Source organism: Aptenodytes patagonicus, chromosome 3, assembly GCF_965638725.1.
Source record: "Aptenodytes patagonicus chromosome 3, bAptPat1.pri.cur, whole genome shotgun sequence".
Lineage (NCBI taxonomy): Eukaryota > Metazoa > Chordata > Aves > Sphenisciformes > Spheniscidae > Aptenodytes > Aptenodytes patagonicus.
In genome coordinates, this window is record NC_134951.1 from 119,498,199 (window position 1) to 119,514,906 (window position 16,708).

A 16,708-nucleotide genomic window follows, 5' to 3' on the forward strand; every position below is an offset into this window, starting at 1 on the left:
ATCCACACCATGCAGGCAATCTGTAGACACCCCCCGTGAGTGATTCAGCACCCACGGCACCGGAGGAAGCACCAGCAGGGCAGCTGCGAGCCAGCAGCTCCCCCCCCCCCGACAGGCGACCTGCTCTGCTGCAGGATGTGCAGGAACTTCTATTCTCCAGACTACTCTGCTGTATGGGGCGATGTTTTCATCCCCCCCTCCCCCCCCCTTCCCACTTATTCACAGGGGACAGAGCCAGAGTGTAAAGTAACACAGGTCTTCAGGTGCGGTAAAAAGCAAATGCTCCACAGTAGGAAAAGTGAAATTCTGTCTCGCCTACCACAGCTCACACATCTCTAGATTAATTGAAAAACTGTAGCGGCCCCTTGGCTGGAGCAGCGCCATCTGTGCTCCAGACCACGCTGGTCTCCTACAAGCGCTCAAAAGCCACAGGTGGCAGGATCCAAACCAGCCAGAGATAAGAGATTTCAGTAGAAAATTCAGACTTTAAAATTACTCACGGTCTTGGTTCCCTTCCCTCAGTCAGCCAGGGATCATTTCCTGATTTTTGTTTCTCTGTAGATGGACTCTTGGCCAGCCCTGGAACAGCAAAGACCAGCTAAGCACGGTGCAACACGCGCCCAGCAATGGGTTGTGCGACTGATGAGGAACAGAAGTCTACCTGCAGTGTAAGTGGTCAAGGCCAACACCACCTTCTGGAAGCAGCCACCATTTTAGGTTATTTAAATTGCGGGCTCTCAGCACGTCTTTGTCTGAAGACAGTTACCCAAACCCATCAAATTCAGTGGAAAATAGAGGTCCCCTCAACGCAGCCGCTATCTTTCACTATTTTTGGTTTGACGCCTGTGAGAAATAAGCCGGTTAACAGGTAGGGGAGAGCTGGGGAGAAGGTTTTGGAAGAACTGGAGGCACTAAACAGCCTATACAGTGCTGATTAATTGATACACACTGGCTGAGTGGAACACTGCAGCTGCCTTTCACCAGGCAACATGCTTCCCTTAGTGACCTGCTGCCGCCATGCAGGAGAGCAGCTGCCAGGGCAGTCGGGCCGCGTAGCGGTCTCGGCAGAAATCCAGCATTTCCAAGGAGCCTTCACCCCAGCTGGGCATCAGTGCAGAGTAGCTGTGTGCTCAGTGTCAGGGCGTAGGGATGGAACAATTTCACAACAGGACCGAAAATCCTCTTTGGCCACACCACAGAGTTTTCCTCAAAGAGCTGCACGCTCAACAAGGCGAGTCTCTCTCACCTTCTCTCTCAGGAATCATTTTTTCCCCTCAGACGAAGGCTCATAAAACTCAGCCCTGGCCATTTCAGCATAAAGCTTACCAGCAGCTGATAGACACCCGCAGAGCAATACGGGTGGACGCTCCCCTCTTTGCTTGTCACCGCAGCATTTCCTTACAAGAGGAGGTTTTGGGTAGGATATTAGTTGAACATAACCTCCCCCCGCCAGTTCCCACAGCCCTGCCCTTTGGTTCCCTATATCCCTGCTGCATTGCCCTGTCGGCTGTGGCAGAACAGCCGTTGCACGTGGCCAAGCTGCGAGCTCAGCTCTAAGAAGTGACACAGCCGAAGTGCTTGTTAAAGCCTAGTCAGGTTTGGAGCAAGTTGCTGACACAACTTACTCATAAATAAGGAAGTCAGCAAGAATACATTAAAATTGTAATGCTGCTCAAACGTATCTTGTAAAATCATCGCTACAGTGGGTGTACTTATTTCCACACCCCACCCCCACAAACAGAATAGGCAAATGCTATTCTCTGAGCATCCGAAGGTTGGGAAACAAGTTTTTAAGGGTGCCAAGCCCTTCCCAGCATCACACTGTGATTAGTCTGAAAGCGTGCTTCAGACAGCACAACTTTTAAACCACAGTCACACAAAATAGCTATTATGTTCAACATCTCTGTGGACGCTCTGCCCAGCATTCATGAGCAGTGACATGTGTAACTCCGGTAGGGGTTGCACATCAGTTGGCAAAGCCCTCAAGACCTGTTAAAAGAACCCCACAAGGGTATACAAATGAGGAAAAAAACCTTAAGAATTAATCACATAGGTGAGTAATCTGGACTTGCTGTATCAGATAACAGCCACAGGTTCCTGATGTCAAGAATCAGGTTCAATGCCCCCTCCACCCTCCCAAAACCAGAGCTCACACACTTCTAAATTTTGGGGGCGTTTTGTTTTGTTTTTTTTTAAATAAAAGACAGCTTCCAGATACCTAATCATTACTGTGCTGTTTGTGCAGGACAAACAAACTTTAAATACTAAAATGCACAAGGCAAGTCAAAACAAGCTGTTTGGTTCAAACTGCTCAGCAGTGCAGGCTCAAGCACTTATTTGCAATGGCTTTACTCTTTGTACAATCAGTTCTATGTAGCAATAACTGTATATAAAGAATATAGTACACACTATTGTTTTCATTGTCAATTTACAAGAGAAAAAAATAAATATTTTCCATTCTTATTATACATTAACACTTCAGTAGAAAGTTACAGCTGTTGTGTTGGCATAACCTGCAACTTCAGGAGGAAAAAGGACATGCATACCTATCTATTAAGAACTCTAATCTATGACTTTGTAATAAATTACAGAGGATAGACACCAGCTAACAGAATACCGATTATCTGAATTCAGTATATTTGCGATTCTTGCTCTGAGGAAAAAAAAAAAAATCTTGCAAAATACAAAAGCTAGTAGCTTGTATTATGTAAATGAGACAAACCATGTATGGGATAGCCTTTTCTTCAAATGTTTGTGAATAATAGACTTGTGGTTTTAGGCAAAGAAGATTAAGTAGCTGAGTTAGTCCTTGCACCCTTCACACATAACTAGCACCGTAAAGATGCAAGGACCTCAGCAAACACCTAAATTTCATGCTTCATAACTAAAGCATGCATTTTGTAGAGTTTGTGCATGTTACATATTCTGTTTATTAAGGTTACTGTGCAAAAAAGATTCTCAACCACTGAAGACGTTTCTGTAATTCTGTTAAAATTATTTGCAACATTTCTAAACGTTAGCAGGCCTGTGTGAGATTAATGAAAAAAATAATCTTACTTGTGGTTCACCCTTGACTGCTATACACAGACACTGTACCAATGAATTGGCAAATCAGAGTAATGGTAGCAGCCTAAGTGTCCAATGAAGTGGGGAAAAAATGAGTTAATATGCATTGCAGGTTACTTAAAAATATATAGGTATTATAAAATGGCACAAAGCTTTATACAGGTGGATCTATCAGTGCAAATACATATACATGAGGTACCAATTTATTCAGGCCAGATCTAATTACATGTATCTTACAATCACTCTCAATTTCCTGTTGTCAGATACAGGCTGACAAGCCATAGCATTGAAGTAAAATCAAAGTCAAAACAATTTTTCAGCATATTCAATACCAGATCATTGTAATTTCCCTACAATTTGGTTTCTGAGCTTCCACTCCTCAGACTGCTTAATATTTTTTTTATATTTTTAAAAACACACTTAGTGTTAATACTTAATTTTCTTTTTCAAGGTTTGAGACTTGGATTACAGGAAAAAGTTAAAACTGTGTATGTAAACTGGAACAATAACTATAGCTGGCTGAATATTTTAACATTGTTTGAAATTTTAACAAGTACTGTCAGGAAGGAGGAACACAGTTATTGCTATTTGGGGACTTAAAAATAAAACAAACAAACCTGAAGGCATAGACAGCACTGTTCCAATGGTGAAAGTTAAATAGATACAAAATGGCATTCTGCCTAGAATCAGTCCTTTTGCATTTGAACACTCTTCAAGTTATCTACAGCATTCTCTTCCAGGCAACTATGATGACATTTACATGGAGATATGGATTTGAAGTGGCTAACCGTGGGACACACGCAGCTTTTCAACTCTGGTAATTCTTTCTTGAGACGTTCCAGCTGCTCCACCTGGAATATATTTGGTTGTTCAGGATTTGAGTCATATATCCTGAATAAAAGAGAAAAGAAAACACACTGATCAGTATAATCTGACAGTTCACAGAAATGTAGACTAGATGAAGCAACTGGGTTTTTTTCCCTAGTAGAGTAAAGTTAGGTATTCAGCAAGTCTATAAAAACAGTATGTTTGAGGTTAGTACCCTAAGTTTTGCTGCTTGTCTTGCAATATAAAATGGTATTCCTTTTACACAATGGTTACTATTTCACTGGCTATACTAAAAAGCTACCCACTAGCATTTACCTCACTTACTCTCCTGAAAAATGTGATTTTACAGGTGACACAAAACAGTGAAGAGCAGAGTTCCAGGCTTCAAACTTAAAAGCGTAAGATGTTTCAAAGCCCTGAGATTATTTGAACAGACTGTGATACACTACTTTTACATAATACTGAATGGAGTTCATACTTACGTTTCAAGAAGTATTTCACCACCACCCCAATTCAGAACCATTTTTTAAAGTTACCATTACATTATTAGGTGAAGAGTGAAAAACAGAAAATCTCATCTCTATTTACACCTAATGCAAATTTAACTATCTCTTTTCACTTTCTTGTTTTCACACATGTAAACAAAGCTGCAGGATTTGAATTGTCAACGTTGTACCAGACTGTCCAAATCCAAAACACATTTTGAGTTTGACAGTGTAGGCACTGAGTATAACTCAAATACTATTTTGGTGTAATTCGTTATAAAGCAAAAGCATTCATGTTCCTGTAACCTAACTTTGGTACAACACTTACTGTGACAAGGATACATTCTGATCTCCCAACATTAATTTCTAACATCAGTATGCTATTTATATCCAAAATTTAAATCCTGGCATCCAGTTCCCCTCACTTGTAGCTACTGCGCATATACAGTTTCAGGTACTGCAGGTCTCCAGCTTTATCTCCTTCCAATGAAAACTTCTGAAAGAAATTACCATGGCTTCTGCCTTAAGTCTCTCATGAATATTCATACTTTCATTTATGATTCCTTCAAAAAAGTGGTTTGTTTTTATTGTATCATCCTTTCTCTTTCATATCATAATTTCAAGGTATGTCCAAAAGGAACGTGATGTCACAACCAAAACAATAGAGTGCTATATGATACAGTGCCAGGAGCCTTTTTACCCCCACAAGACAACTTGTGCACTGTTCGCAAGTCCAAGACATCAAAAATAATATGCAGCTCAAACAGTGATATAGTAAATGGGATTCAAATGAGGAAACACTTCTGCAGGAAATATAGATGTGGATCACATTACCTACAGTAAGATCAAAGATAGTTTCTTTACAGAAACTCCTAGAAGTGAGGACAAATGCTGTCCAGTCTTATGGAATACACACGGAAAGCACAGCAGTTAAATTACTTGCACAGAACCTATAATCCAATACAGGCCTAAGATACGACCTAAAATTGCCTAATAGAAGCTATCTGCAAAATAAAAGCCCAACCTTCCTTCCTTCCAGGATGCAGATATGACCTGTGCTTTCTTCAGTTAAGTTAGCTTACACATTATAAATTTCTCTATGCATTCAAGAAAAAGCACTGAAATTAGGAGATAATTTTCTATATAGCAATACACCTTAGGAGTTTTCTATATAGCAATACACCTTAGGAACTGCGAATCTCAAGTCCTTCCCATCAGTCAGACACTAGAAGAGCAAACAAGGGCATGTTTCTAAGCCCTTGTTCATAGAACGTGGCTAAGCATGTTTCTAAGCAGCTTCTGGCAGGTGTTTTATTAGTTCTTTACTAGGGCAAGCATAAATTCTGTAATTCTTGCTTCGTATTCAACTCTCTTCAACTGAGATTTTGGATGAGTCCAACCCTCCAAGCTCCCTTCAGACTGGCTACTGGAACCAGCCCGCTCCAATGTGTATGTATATAGTATTTCTTCTAAACCAAAAGCAGAGAAGACAATTTGAAGCACAGCTACGCTACCCTTGTACCTCAGAATTTCTTGTCCCCACTTTTCGTTTGGGTCCATGAAACTACACCATCAGTTGGCAAAAACAGAACATAGCTCCAGGATTTCTCTTATGAATTATTTCCAGTATCACCATCAAAATAAGGAATAAACTCTCATCTCCCTATCCTTCAGTCTTCACCAGGACAATTATTTATTAAGTAACTATGCACCAAAGTCCTTCCATTCGACTTCTATTAATAAGCAAGCCCTGCAGAAGACTGGGAAGTCCTTCAAATATTACTTTTTTAAATTAGCGCTTTCTACAAAAAGCTTTGCAGGACATTCCAGGGTTATGCAGTGGGCATAGAACTGATTTGCTTAGCTCCTACCGGGTGTTTTTGCAACCTCTGAAGACACATACATCCAGCAAGTCTCAGTCACAGCTGTTTTTCTTTGCTATTGCTTGGTCCAAAAATGAAGAGTCAGCAGCACTGAAATACTGTTTTCATGCTAAGAAGGTTTTCTGAAGCTTTTGATTAAAACTTTTCATTTTTCTTTACCTCTCAAGGTAAACTTGAGTTTACTTTGCAATTCACAAAACAGGAAAGACTTAGACTGCCGTTGCATAACATCCTAATTCAATCATTGAGTAGATTAAATTATAGATCAACTAATACTAGTTAACTTCCTACATATATCCATGCTGTTATTTATTTAAGCAACATTCAGTTTCGGGCAAATACAATGGCACAGGTTTAGACAGTCTTCTAGTTTAAGAAGTGTTTTGAATGCTTTTGCCTTTATTGCCAACTAAATTTGTGTTAGTTTTGGAAAGTTACTAATACTAATAGGAGTACAGAGCTTTTGTCTGGAGTCTGCAAATGCAACATGCAGCCATAAGGAACTGTAGTGTTTAGAGAGGAGACAAACACATTGAAGATTCTCATGGAAAAGCTTTCAGCATAAATGTTTGAGGATTACTGGTTTAATATTCTCATGCAGCTATGTGTATTATTCAACAAACAGAACTCAGATCATGTAAAGTGAATTAAAAAAAAAGGCAATGCAAGTGTAAGCTAGCACCCACCCCCTCTCCACGTTGGTATTTTAATATATAGTGAACTGGTATAAAAACATAAGACTGCATTGTTCTTACTGAGTTAAGTATATTCAAACACAAAAATATTTCCTGGACTGTTTACAAAGCTTATTCAGGAGAAAAATACCAGATAAATCATCCCACAAATCCTGCTTTAAAATTCTTAATTTTGGCCAATCCAGAAAATTTCACTACAATAGGTTAAAGTTTTTTCTTTAAATAAAATCTAAATCAAACTAACAAAGCATTTTAAGCGTAAGATTTGATTTTCTGTGTGAACAGAAGATATTCAGTCATGCATTTAAAGTACTTTTCTAGATTAGGGCCCAAATAGAAGCTTGGAGGCACCTTTTCTGTAGGTTGCCCTTTTAACACAAGTAGTTTGGATATCTTAGGTGCTAAGATATCCAAGAGATGAATGCTAGTTGAACATAGGAAAAAAAAAAGTAGAACATTGTCCCGGCAACTGCACTAGACCATCCGTTTGGTTTAATGACTTTAAGTATGTCTAATAATCTGCAGCCCAAGTGGAGAAAGGACTGGATGGGGAAAAGAAAAAAAAATTATTTCCCCTGCCCCAGTGAGATCGTTCTTTTAATAGTGTTGGCATTTGTAAGCTTCCTAGATTTAGTCTTGCAGTTTTTCTCCATGCAAAACAAAGTCAGACCCCCCCTACCTGCATTTTTTTTTTTTGCCCGACACTTGGTATCAGCAACTTTTGGTATTCAGGACACAGTTTTTCTGCCATCTTCGCAAGTGGCTACAATGTTTTGCTCAACTCTACATGGATGATTAAAGTTCAGAAAAAATAGCTTATAGAAATCATTTCTACCCAGACAGTTCATAATCATTGACATAATTACCGCATGCAATAACAATAACTCAGGGCCATATCCAAGCAACCTAAAATTCACTAAAATTCCTGTATTCACTTCCTAGCTTATTCAGACAAATAACACTAAGATGGTTTAAGTAAAGGTCTAGTAAACAGCAGCACAAAACACCAGGCACAGCGATTTTTGATAAATATCTGGACTTGGCCTTAAGTGCAGAGAACAAAAATTCTGCCGAAGCCATGGAAGAAGCACGTCTTCCATGTTCATGGATTCACTCCTGGAAATATTCTGGAATTTGAAGATACAACCATAGCATAAACTGGCTTTAAGCTAATAAACAGATTACTGCAGTCCCTACTTATTTCTAGAGCTTGAAACAGGCATGTACATCTCTCTCTCTACTTGAGTTCTGCTTCACAGTAGTTTTGAATTTATCTATTTCTAAACTTCAAACAGCACAGAATATGGATGCTTATACCATACCTATTTAAACTTTTGACAATTTAAACTCTTGATATTCACTTCATACTCTCAAATGATTTGAAAGACTGCCTCTCTACCCAGCAGCTCCAACTGTGAATGGAAACACTTGCTGCCAGGTTTTACATTTAGACATGCCATCCAGGACTTGCAGGTACCACCCGCATTTCAAAATGTCCAGCCTGAGATATCTGATGCAATTTTCAGAACTGTCGTGTTCCTTCTAAGGAACCTAGATTAAGATTAAAGTTAATTCTATTCAGACAATTAGTAAATTTTGAAAAATAATTAAGAATTGTAAAGGAACATTCCAATATTTGTTTTGGCCTACGGAAAAAAAAAGGTCAATAATGTTTAGAAATTAGACTTAACGAGCCTGCAACAATTACACTGAAATGAGATAGTTGTTTGCTACTCAATTGCAGTTTGTAACTTGAAAAAGAAAGAAAAAAATGCACCACTGAACTACTGTTTTTTAAACAGCTTTGGAGTTAGTATTAATTTTGGGGTTCCTCTGAATAAAGTGGAAAGATGTCAACGAGGTGGAAGAGATACAGGGGGCAGACAGTGAGAGGAGAGATGAATACTATTAAGAATCTAGATGGTCTTAAATAGTGCAGGATGGTTAAGAATTTTTTGTTCAGTTAAATCCATAAGGGAATTCAGCCTATAAGCAATTCCACTGAATTGGTTAGTCATCAAAAGGTGAGGTAAAAGGTGTTCTGCTATCATACTGCAACTTAAAACACACTAAACAGTACAAAACAGAACATAAGATGATATGTAGCAGACTTGCAGCCTTGACATAAATACAACATTATTTAAGTAGTGTTGAGCAATTAAGTATCTAAAGTAATAAAAGCCACATGAAGTCAGAAATAAGGCTGTCACCCATTTTACTATTTTACCATAGTAGTGCATATCTATTACATCAAGTGTAATTAAGAACTCTAGAAGACTGGATTAGCAGACATCAGATGAACAGACATTTCATAAGAACACTTTATGCAGCAGTATTTGATTAAAATACCCTACCTGTCTATAGACCAATAATTTATCACTTCAAGTTATACATACCATAGAATCAAATTTCATAGCAACCCTACGACCGTATACTAAAGCGGCAGAGTACCATTTTGTCTGCATACTAGTCCAGAGATATTTTTCATCTACTAAAGGGGCCTCAATCTGGAGTTGTAGGAGAGGTACAACATGTAGCACTGCTGTAGCAGGAAAGAGGACTTATGTTTCAATTACCAGTCTGAAGCTGATCCCCAATGTAAAAATCTTGTTATTCCTTTTTACCACCAATGAAAAGAAGGAGACATACTATACAGTACAAGAAGGGACACCTCCGGCAAACCAGAGGAGCACTGGACACACCACTCTGGAAGGACTCTCCATAGTCAAGAATAGATTGAAGGGAGTTAACTAGTTTTCACACTGGCAGCCTAGAACTCTAAGAACAAACATATTTGATTTCTTGCCTCTAGATATGTTAACTTGACTCTCAGTTTTCACTTTGTTAAACAGAGTCCTTGACAATTACTTGATTTCCCTCCCCGCCCGGTAAAACAATATGCAAAGCAATGCCCTTGCTAAAGCGAAAGGTTTGAGTGTCTTCTATAATTTGACACTTCAGTTACACTTAATGCTTTCCCAATTACATATTCTTTGCAATCTATCAGAAAGTCTAATTTAATACAGCTTCCCAAATTAATCATCATCTTGTAATAATGAATTTCACATCTTTTATGATAAAAGAGCTAAAACTTTTCAGTTTTGTAAGAAACTAAAATAACACTTTTGTTCAAAGATTTACCACAGTATTCTGATGTCCACCTGAATTGCGTGGATATAACAACTACTTTCTGAAGTGACTAATTTGGTAGTTTGCCCTGTGAGTCACTCCAAGCTAATTTTAATAGGAGAAATGGTGAATTCACAGCTTTGAAACACAACAGAATGTTGGCAAAAAATTAAGTTAAAATCATTCATTTAAGTTGTGTTAACTATTTCCATAACTAAATGTAGAAAGCTGAAGATTTCAGCCAAACAGTTAAATAACATTGTCCTCACCGTGTCATGTACAAAGTTTAAGAATTACTATCAGGAACGTTAATAGCATGTTAAATGTGTATGCCATGCACTAGTTCTTCAGAGAATCTAATTATATTCACATTAACCTCAGGAGAAGCAAAAAGTTATTTTGCTTCATATATACAGCTGAACAAGTAGGAATTAGAGCTAGTCTTGTTTTTGAATTGGGGTTATGTGCTTGTTGTGCTTATAGTACCAAAGGAAGATGTTCTGTACCAATGCAAAATTTCACAAGAAACTGGGATACAATAATTTCTCAGCTTAATTTTTATTACTATTTTTAAAACACAGTGAAGTACCTGTCATATATTAGCCCATGAACACCATATTCTCTCAGCTTCTTCCTGTTATCTGGGTCATTTGCATCATCACCCCATGAGAAAATCACTAGGCCTTTAGATTTGGCCCTTTTAATAAATGATGGATTCCTCAGCAGGTCTTCAGAGTGCACATTAATTCCCTGAAATACAAAACACTTCAATTAAAATCTGTGTTTCTGAAAATCTCTCACCTTAGTTTTTTTTATCCTTTGATACTCACAGCTCCTTACAATTTCATACATAATATTAATAAGAAATAATTTAATACAATTGAAGAGTTTACTGATAACACTATTTGTTAAACAATGTATTATACAGGCATTGAAACAACAGACATTATTTTGGCAGTTACTAAATATTAGTTTATTTCTTTTGTGATGTTGTTTGTAATTTTAAGCACGTCAAAAATTATGGATTTACAAAAAGTAGTAATAATTTAGTTTCATTTTACTGCAGATTAATACCAGAACTTGTCAGCTTACCAACAAGTTTTCAAACTGTGCAAAAGTAATGGCAATTGGAGTTGTACGAGACCTAAGATCCATAAGTTCTGGATAGAGTTTAGATTCTCCTTGGGTGAGAAATAACACAGGATACTTGTTTTGCTTATGCCGAACCCTGTTATAAAAAAAAAGTTTAAAAATAGCAAATGTGTTAAAAAGCAGGGAAATTCAATCTTACTTTTTGAGGAGGATTACACCCTTTACTGCATGTTCTTCTAATTCCTAGCTGGTGCAACAAGATGGTACTACAGTTTAGTATGAAACTATGTAGACAAACTGTTCTGTCCGTTACTTTTACCGCTAATTAGAGATTAATATACACAATTTAAGGGAAGCTAGACTTTAAGTTGAACTGAGATCCACATCCTCAAAAATATTTATACAAAATCCTTGAAGACTGTCCAATTCTGTAATTTTCTTCTTAAATGCACATTAGAGTAAAGTGAACATTCACGGTAAAAGTTTATAAACATGTTTAATATACAATACCTAACCTTACTAATGTTTTTCAAGTCTGATACCAGAAAGATGGTATGAAATGACAACAGATGGAAGCAAAGTTTTGGGATTAGCATGTCATGCATTCTTACACACTTGTTCCTTAGCCCTTTTATCAGTACCTTGATTTGGTTTTGTCCTGCCCATTTACCCTTCAGTGGTATTTCATCAGTGCAGTCTCTCATCAAACGAGATTTCCATAAAGCCTTTCATTAACAGTGCTAAATCACTTCTTGTTATGAAGTACTACAGCATATTGTTAGTTCATATGCATCCCAACTGTTCCCCAGTTCAACTCCTATGGTTTTTCTGTGCTTCAATATGACATTCCATAAAAGAAAGACAAACTGCTTAACAAAAACACACAGGTAGTTCAAAGCTATTTCATTTTCTGTCCTTTTGAAAAGGCAGATATAGAGAAAAAATTGTAATAAAATTAATTTTGTTTCTAAATTAGGCTTGCATACCCCTTAAATATGACTGAAAGAGACTTTGTGATACCAGAAGAAATCTTGACCTTTTTTGTTGTATCAAGAAAGACTGAAGCATTCAGGAAGGCACTTGACAAAAATATCTACTTTGACTTTGTTCTCCTATTTTATTTTTGCACAGCTCAGATAGCAAAGTGGTCTAATTTCTCGTTTCAATTCCCAACTATTTTGGCACCCAAAGTTTAGGTCTAATCAAAACGTGTGTTATGTTGGGTATTCTTATGTCCAAAGTAAATTTTACCAAAGAAAAAAAAAAGAAAAAAAGAAGAAAATACATTGTGTATCTCTTCTTAACTTACATTGTACAAATATCTGCATTAAAAGAAGAAAATACAATCCTTCTTCTTCCAGCATTCATCAAAACAGTTTTTAGAATAATATCTAGAAAGAGGTTCATATCAAAGTAAGTTGACAAGTTGCCATCCCACTGTCCATCCTATAAAAATAAAAGACAAGTTTCAGTCATTTAAATTAATGCTTACTAAAATTATTTTAACAAGCAGTGGTGTCTCCCTGAGCAAAATGAGAATTCAGTTTACAAGTCTGAATACAGAAGTCACTCCTTCACTCTACTGAATGCTAGTTACAGCTCTACAGGACTGTCAGTCTGTGAGGTGCAGCTGAATTCTAACAGCAATAAGATTCACTGAAAAATTCACCACCTTCCCATCCAAGGAGAGAGTTTCTATGAAGCTGTCCTGGTTTTGGCTGGGATAGAGTTCATTTTCTTCCTAGTAGCTGGTACAGTGCTGTGTTTTGGATTTAGTATAAAAGTAATGTTGATAACACACCAATGTTTTAGTTGTTGCTAAGTAGTGCTTACACTAGTCAAGGACTTTTCAGCTTCCCATGCTCTACCGACCGAGAAGGCTGGAGGTGCACAAGAAGCTGGGAGGGGGCACAGCCAGGACAGCTGACCCAAACTGGCCAAAGGGATATTCCATATCATGTGATGTCATGCTCAGTACATAAACTGGGGGGAAGCGGGCTGCGGCTCGGGGACTGGCTGGGCATCAGTCAGCAGGTGGTGAGCAACTGCATTGTGCATCACTTGCTTTGTATATTCTTCTTCTTATTATTATTACTATTATTATTAGGTTTTTATTTTATTTCAATTATTAAACTGTTTTTATCTCAACCCATGAGTTTTCTCACTTTTACTCTTCTGATTCTCTCCCCCATCCCACCGGGGGGGGAGAAGTGAGCGAGTGGCTGTGTGGTCCTCAGTTGCCGACTGAGGTTAAACCACGACAGAAGCCTTTTCTAATTTTGAACACACAAAGGAATTCCATGAAAGATCACTAAAAACTATTACAGATATTTTGTACTGCTTTTTCTAAATATAAAAATGCAACCATAAGATTTGTAGAAATAAACGTGATATCCTTTGTCTTTGAGAATAGCACGTACCAGTCTTTCTGCAGTTGATACGTCTCTGAGAACATTAGCATGTTTCCATGCATACAGACTTCCACCTACCACTCTACTTAGTTTCTTTCTCCCACTCCAGGCTTCCAGTCCTAGCCCTGACAACCGTTTCCTTCTAGACTGAGCGCTAAGCAATCCAGCTGAGTCCGCAGTATTGCTGACTAGAAGGAAACTGTTGATTGTATTACTGCACCATGTTGTAGCTGCTCCTGCACCAGGCCAGGAAAGTTGGAATTTCTTGTCACTTTTCCCATATATAGCACGCCTGACCTGTCGTGATCCATTGACTTTAAAAAGGGTCTTCTACTAAAAGCAGTCTGAGCTACATTATGAACTCAATCCTATAAATACTTCCTATTGTTTTAAGAGTAAGTTTGTTCATTTGCTAAAGCAGTGCTATTACATTCCTAGTTTTAAAGACAGTGGGTTATAAATAAAACAAGAGTCATAAAAACCCCCCAAAATTATGCCTTTGTTTGTAGCTCATAAATTGCCATGTCAAATTAACAAGCTTTAGCCACGAGAATGGCAAAGAATCAAAGCAAGTCACATGTACATTTACTTACCCTTTGCTGGCAGATCCATTTTATTTCTATGTTGAACCCAACATCTTCAGAAACAGACTCCAGGACCTGAAAAAATTTTCATTATGAAGAGACCCCACAGCAAAGGAGGACAACTAAGCACTATGTGGGTAATTACTGGGAGAATACATTGGAGTTTAATGCCAATGGGGTCTAACAGTAGAATAAAGAAACCTACATTTTTAACATTTAACACAAGATACATATACATCTTTTCCTCCTTCAGTTTAAAAGTTAGGAAATACATAAAAATGGATAAAGTCTTAAGGACAAAATTTTGACAAGGTACAAATGCAAGTCAATTCACCTTAACATGCGTGAGAAATGCCTCATTTGTACTCCTAAAGAAGAAATGTTTTTTACTTCTTCAGGAAGTTTTTTTGAATGCAAAAAGCATCTTAAGTAACACATAGTCCTAAGTATGAAATCCATGAGGTTGCCATTATGATGATGAGAACAAAAGTCTGTGAAATTCTTGTAAAGAATTAATTGTAAGGCAACTTCAAATCAAAAGGTGAAATTAACAGCTAATGAAATTAAGGAAACGTTGGTAGATTATTCTTTAACCCTATAAAGATGACAGGTACAGAAGAGAGTAACATACCCTTTCTTATAGGAAGAAAATTAAATTTGGGGAATCAAACTGGTAGAGGACTTGAACCTCAGTGGTTTAGTCTATTACACAAAGTTCTTTATTTTCTGTAGTTATGCAGTAATCTGATTAGACAGTAAAAAAAAAAAATACAGTGGAGCATATGACCTGTAACTTATGGCTATTTCATACATGTTCTGACATAAGCCTATAAATAACTGGATACTAATCATCTCTATAATCCAAATAAAAAGCAGTATTATTGTATAAAACAAGTCCCTAAAAGGCATGTTAATGAGCAGTTCAGACGTTGGGAAAAACAGTAAGGGGGGGGGGGGGGGGGAGAGAGCAGTTCTAGAAAAAAAAAACCACTGTAAATGGTATCAAACTGGTTTTGGTCAGTTGTCTCTGTGAAAAATAAGCCAACACAAAACCCAGAGTTGGCAAATAGTCATGAATGGGAACATACAAGAAATTCACTTATAATTTCTCTGTGTCTGGCTCTGCTGGATGGCCAAGAGTATGTGATGAACTGCCAAAGGCCAAGTTTTTTCCCAAAATCAGCAAACAATTGTCGATGCTTTAAAACGCAATGCCTAGATGCTAACCCGCTGTAAAACTGAGTGTATCCTGAGCTATACAACTTGGGTTCATGAATTAAGAAGCTTGAAAGATATTACTTTTAAACTGTTTTTTTAAACTATTACTTTTAGCTGCTGAAAAGGCTCCAGTGGCCAACAATAAAGCCTATGTTCTCAGTTCCAGCATTGATATTGGAGGCCTAAACCCAAAAATTAACATCCCTTGCTATGCGTGCAAAGCTGAAAGAAAAATGCATGTTTTCATGTTCCACAGTCATCATCTCTATTGCTCTACATTTGCTGCTTACTCTCTGCAGAGAAGGAAATGGCTGGGTCTCAAAAGCAGAGTTTTCTTCGTCTTTAAAAGATGCTGAAAAGAAATACAAAATACTGAATCAAAACAAATAGCACTGCTAATCCCAGCAAGAAAAGACTGGCTCAAAATCATAAGGCCTTTAAGAGTAAAGAATGGAATCAGGTCTTTCTTTTAATTACCTAAGGCTTCCCCCCCAACACTGACATACTCCAACAATGGTGTTGGCAATTTCTGTTTTGCAAGTGGGAGAGTTTTTTGACCCCCATTAAAAGCCTTGCCAGAATATTTATCAGAAGCAGCTTCTCCCATCCCTCACCATTTCAGTCACTGAATCACATCCAGTAGAAGCAGCCTTGCCTGTCAAGGCTTATTATTTATTTTATCTTTTCCCAGACAGGTAGGATGTGTGAGATACTTTGTCTGATTCTGCTGTCCCTATAAAGGCGATGAATTAACACCAAAAATTTACAGCACCAATAAGACACACTACAGCAGTTACCGAAGTTCTTGTTAGCAATTCTGAAGAGCTGCCAAAAAGGTACAGTTAGAGAAGCATAAGATGGAAACATTGGGAACAATTTTGTTAAGAACATTCATAAATATATATTTAGCTATGCATTCATCTTCTACCCTCCTGTCCCCTCTTCCCAAGGGAGTAACTCCCATCTGGGTATTTACTTCCCAGCAAAGAACTCTACAGCATGCACTAAATTAAAGTAACTACATAAGCATTTAGAAATGTTCATGAAGAAGCCAAATGTGATTAGAACAAGTGACTGCAACCACAGAATATATATCATTACATGGGAGTAAAATCTCAAGACTCTTGCAAACTAGTACATACCATTGTGATCTTTTACTTTCAGGGCAGTCACGTGAGCCAGCTAAAAAGCATAAGAAGAGTAAAATTAAATACTCCACCCATAGAGATCTTTTACTACATGTAAAATATAACTAATTTTCCTTACAAATTGTTTTTAAGTTTAAAGGTTTACAGTTTTAGTAATTTGTAAAAGAAC

General features: G+C 37.6%; 1 protein-coding gene across 8 annotated transcripts in view; it reads right to left on the reverse strand.

The window, feature by feature from the left end:
• Positions 1-2,371: 2,371 nt before the first annotated feature.
• GPCPD1 (glycerophosphocholine phosphodiesterase 1) overlaps positions 2,372-16,708 on the reverse strand; it is a 49,051-nt gene continuing 34,714 nt past the window's right edge. For 7 of the 8 annotated variants that reach the window (XM_076334942.1, XM_076334935.1, XM_076334936.1 and 4 more), the window contains 7 exons: positions 16,534-16,573; positions 15,682-15,743; positions 14,183-14,248; positions 12,488-12,624; positions 11,179-11,314; positions 10,676-10,836; positions 2,372-3,957 (listed from right to left, as the gene is read on the reverse strand). In XM_076334942.1, the coding sequence (XP_076191057.1) occupies positions 3,753-3,957; positions 10,676-10,836; positions 11,179-11,314; positions 12,488-12,624; positions 14,183-14,248; positions 15,682-15,743; positions 16,534-16,573 (807 nt within the window). In that variant the 3' untranslated portion in view covers positions 2,372-3,752. Of the gene's footprint in view, positions 3,958-7,636; positions 7,741-10,675; positions 10,837-11,178; positions 11,315-12,487; positions 12,625-14,182; positions 14,249-15,681; positions 15,744-16,533; positions 16,574-16,708 lie in introns of all 8 variants that reach the window. The other variant, XM_076334941.1, reaches the window with a different exon arrangement.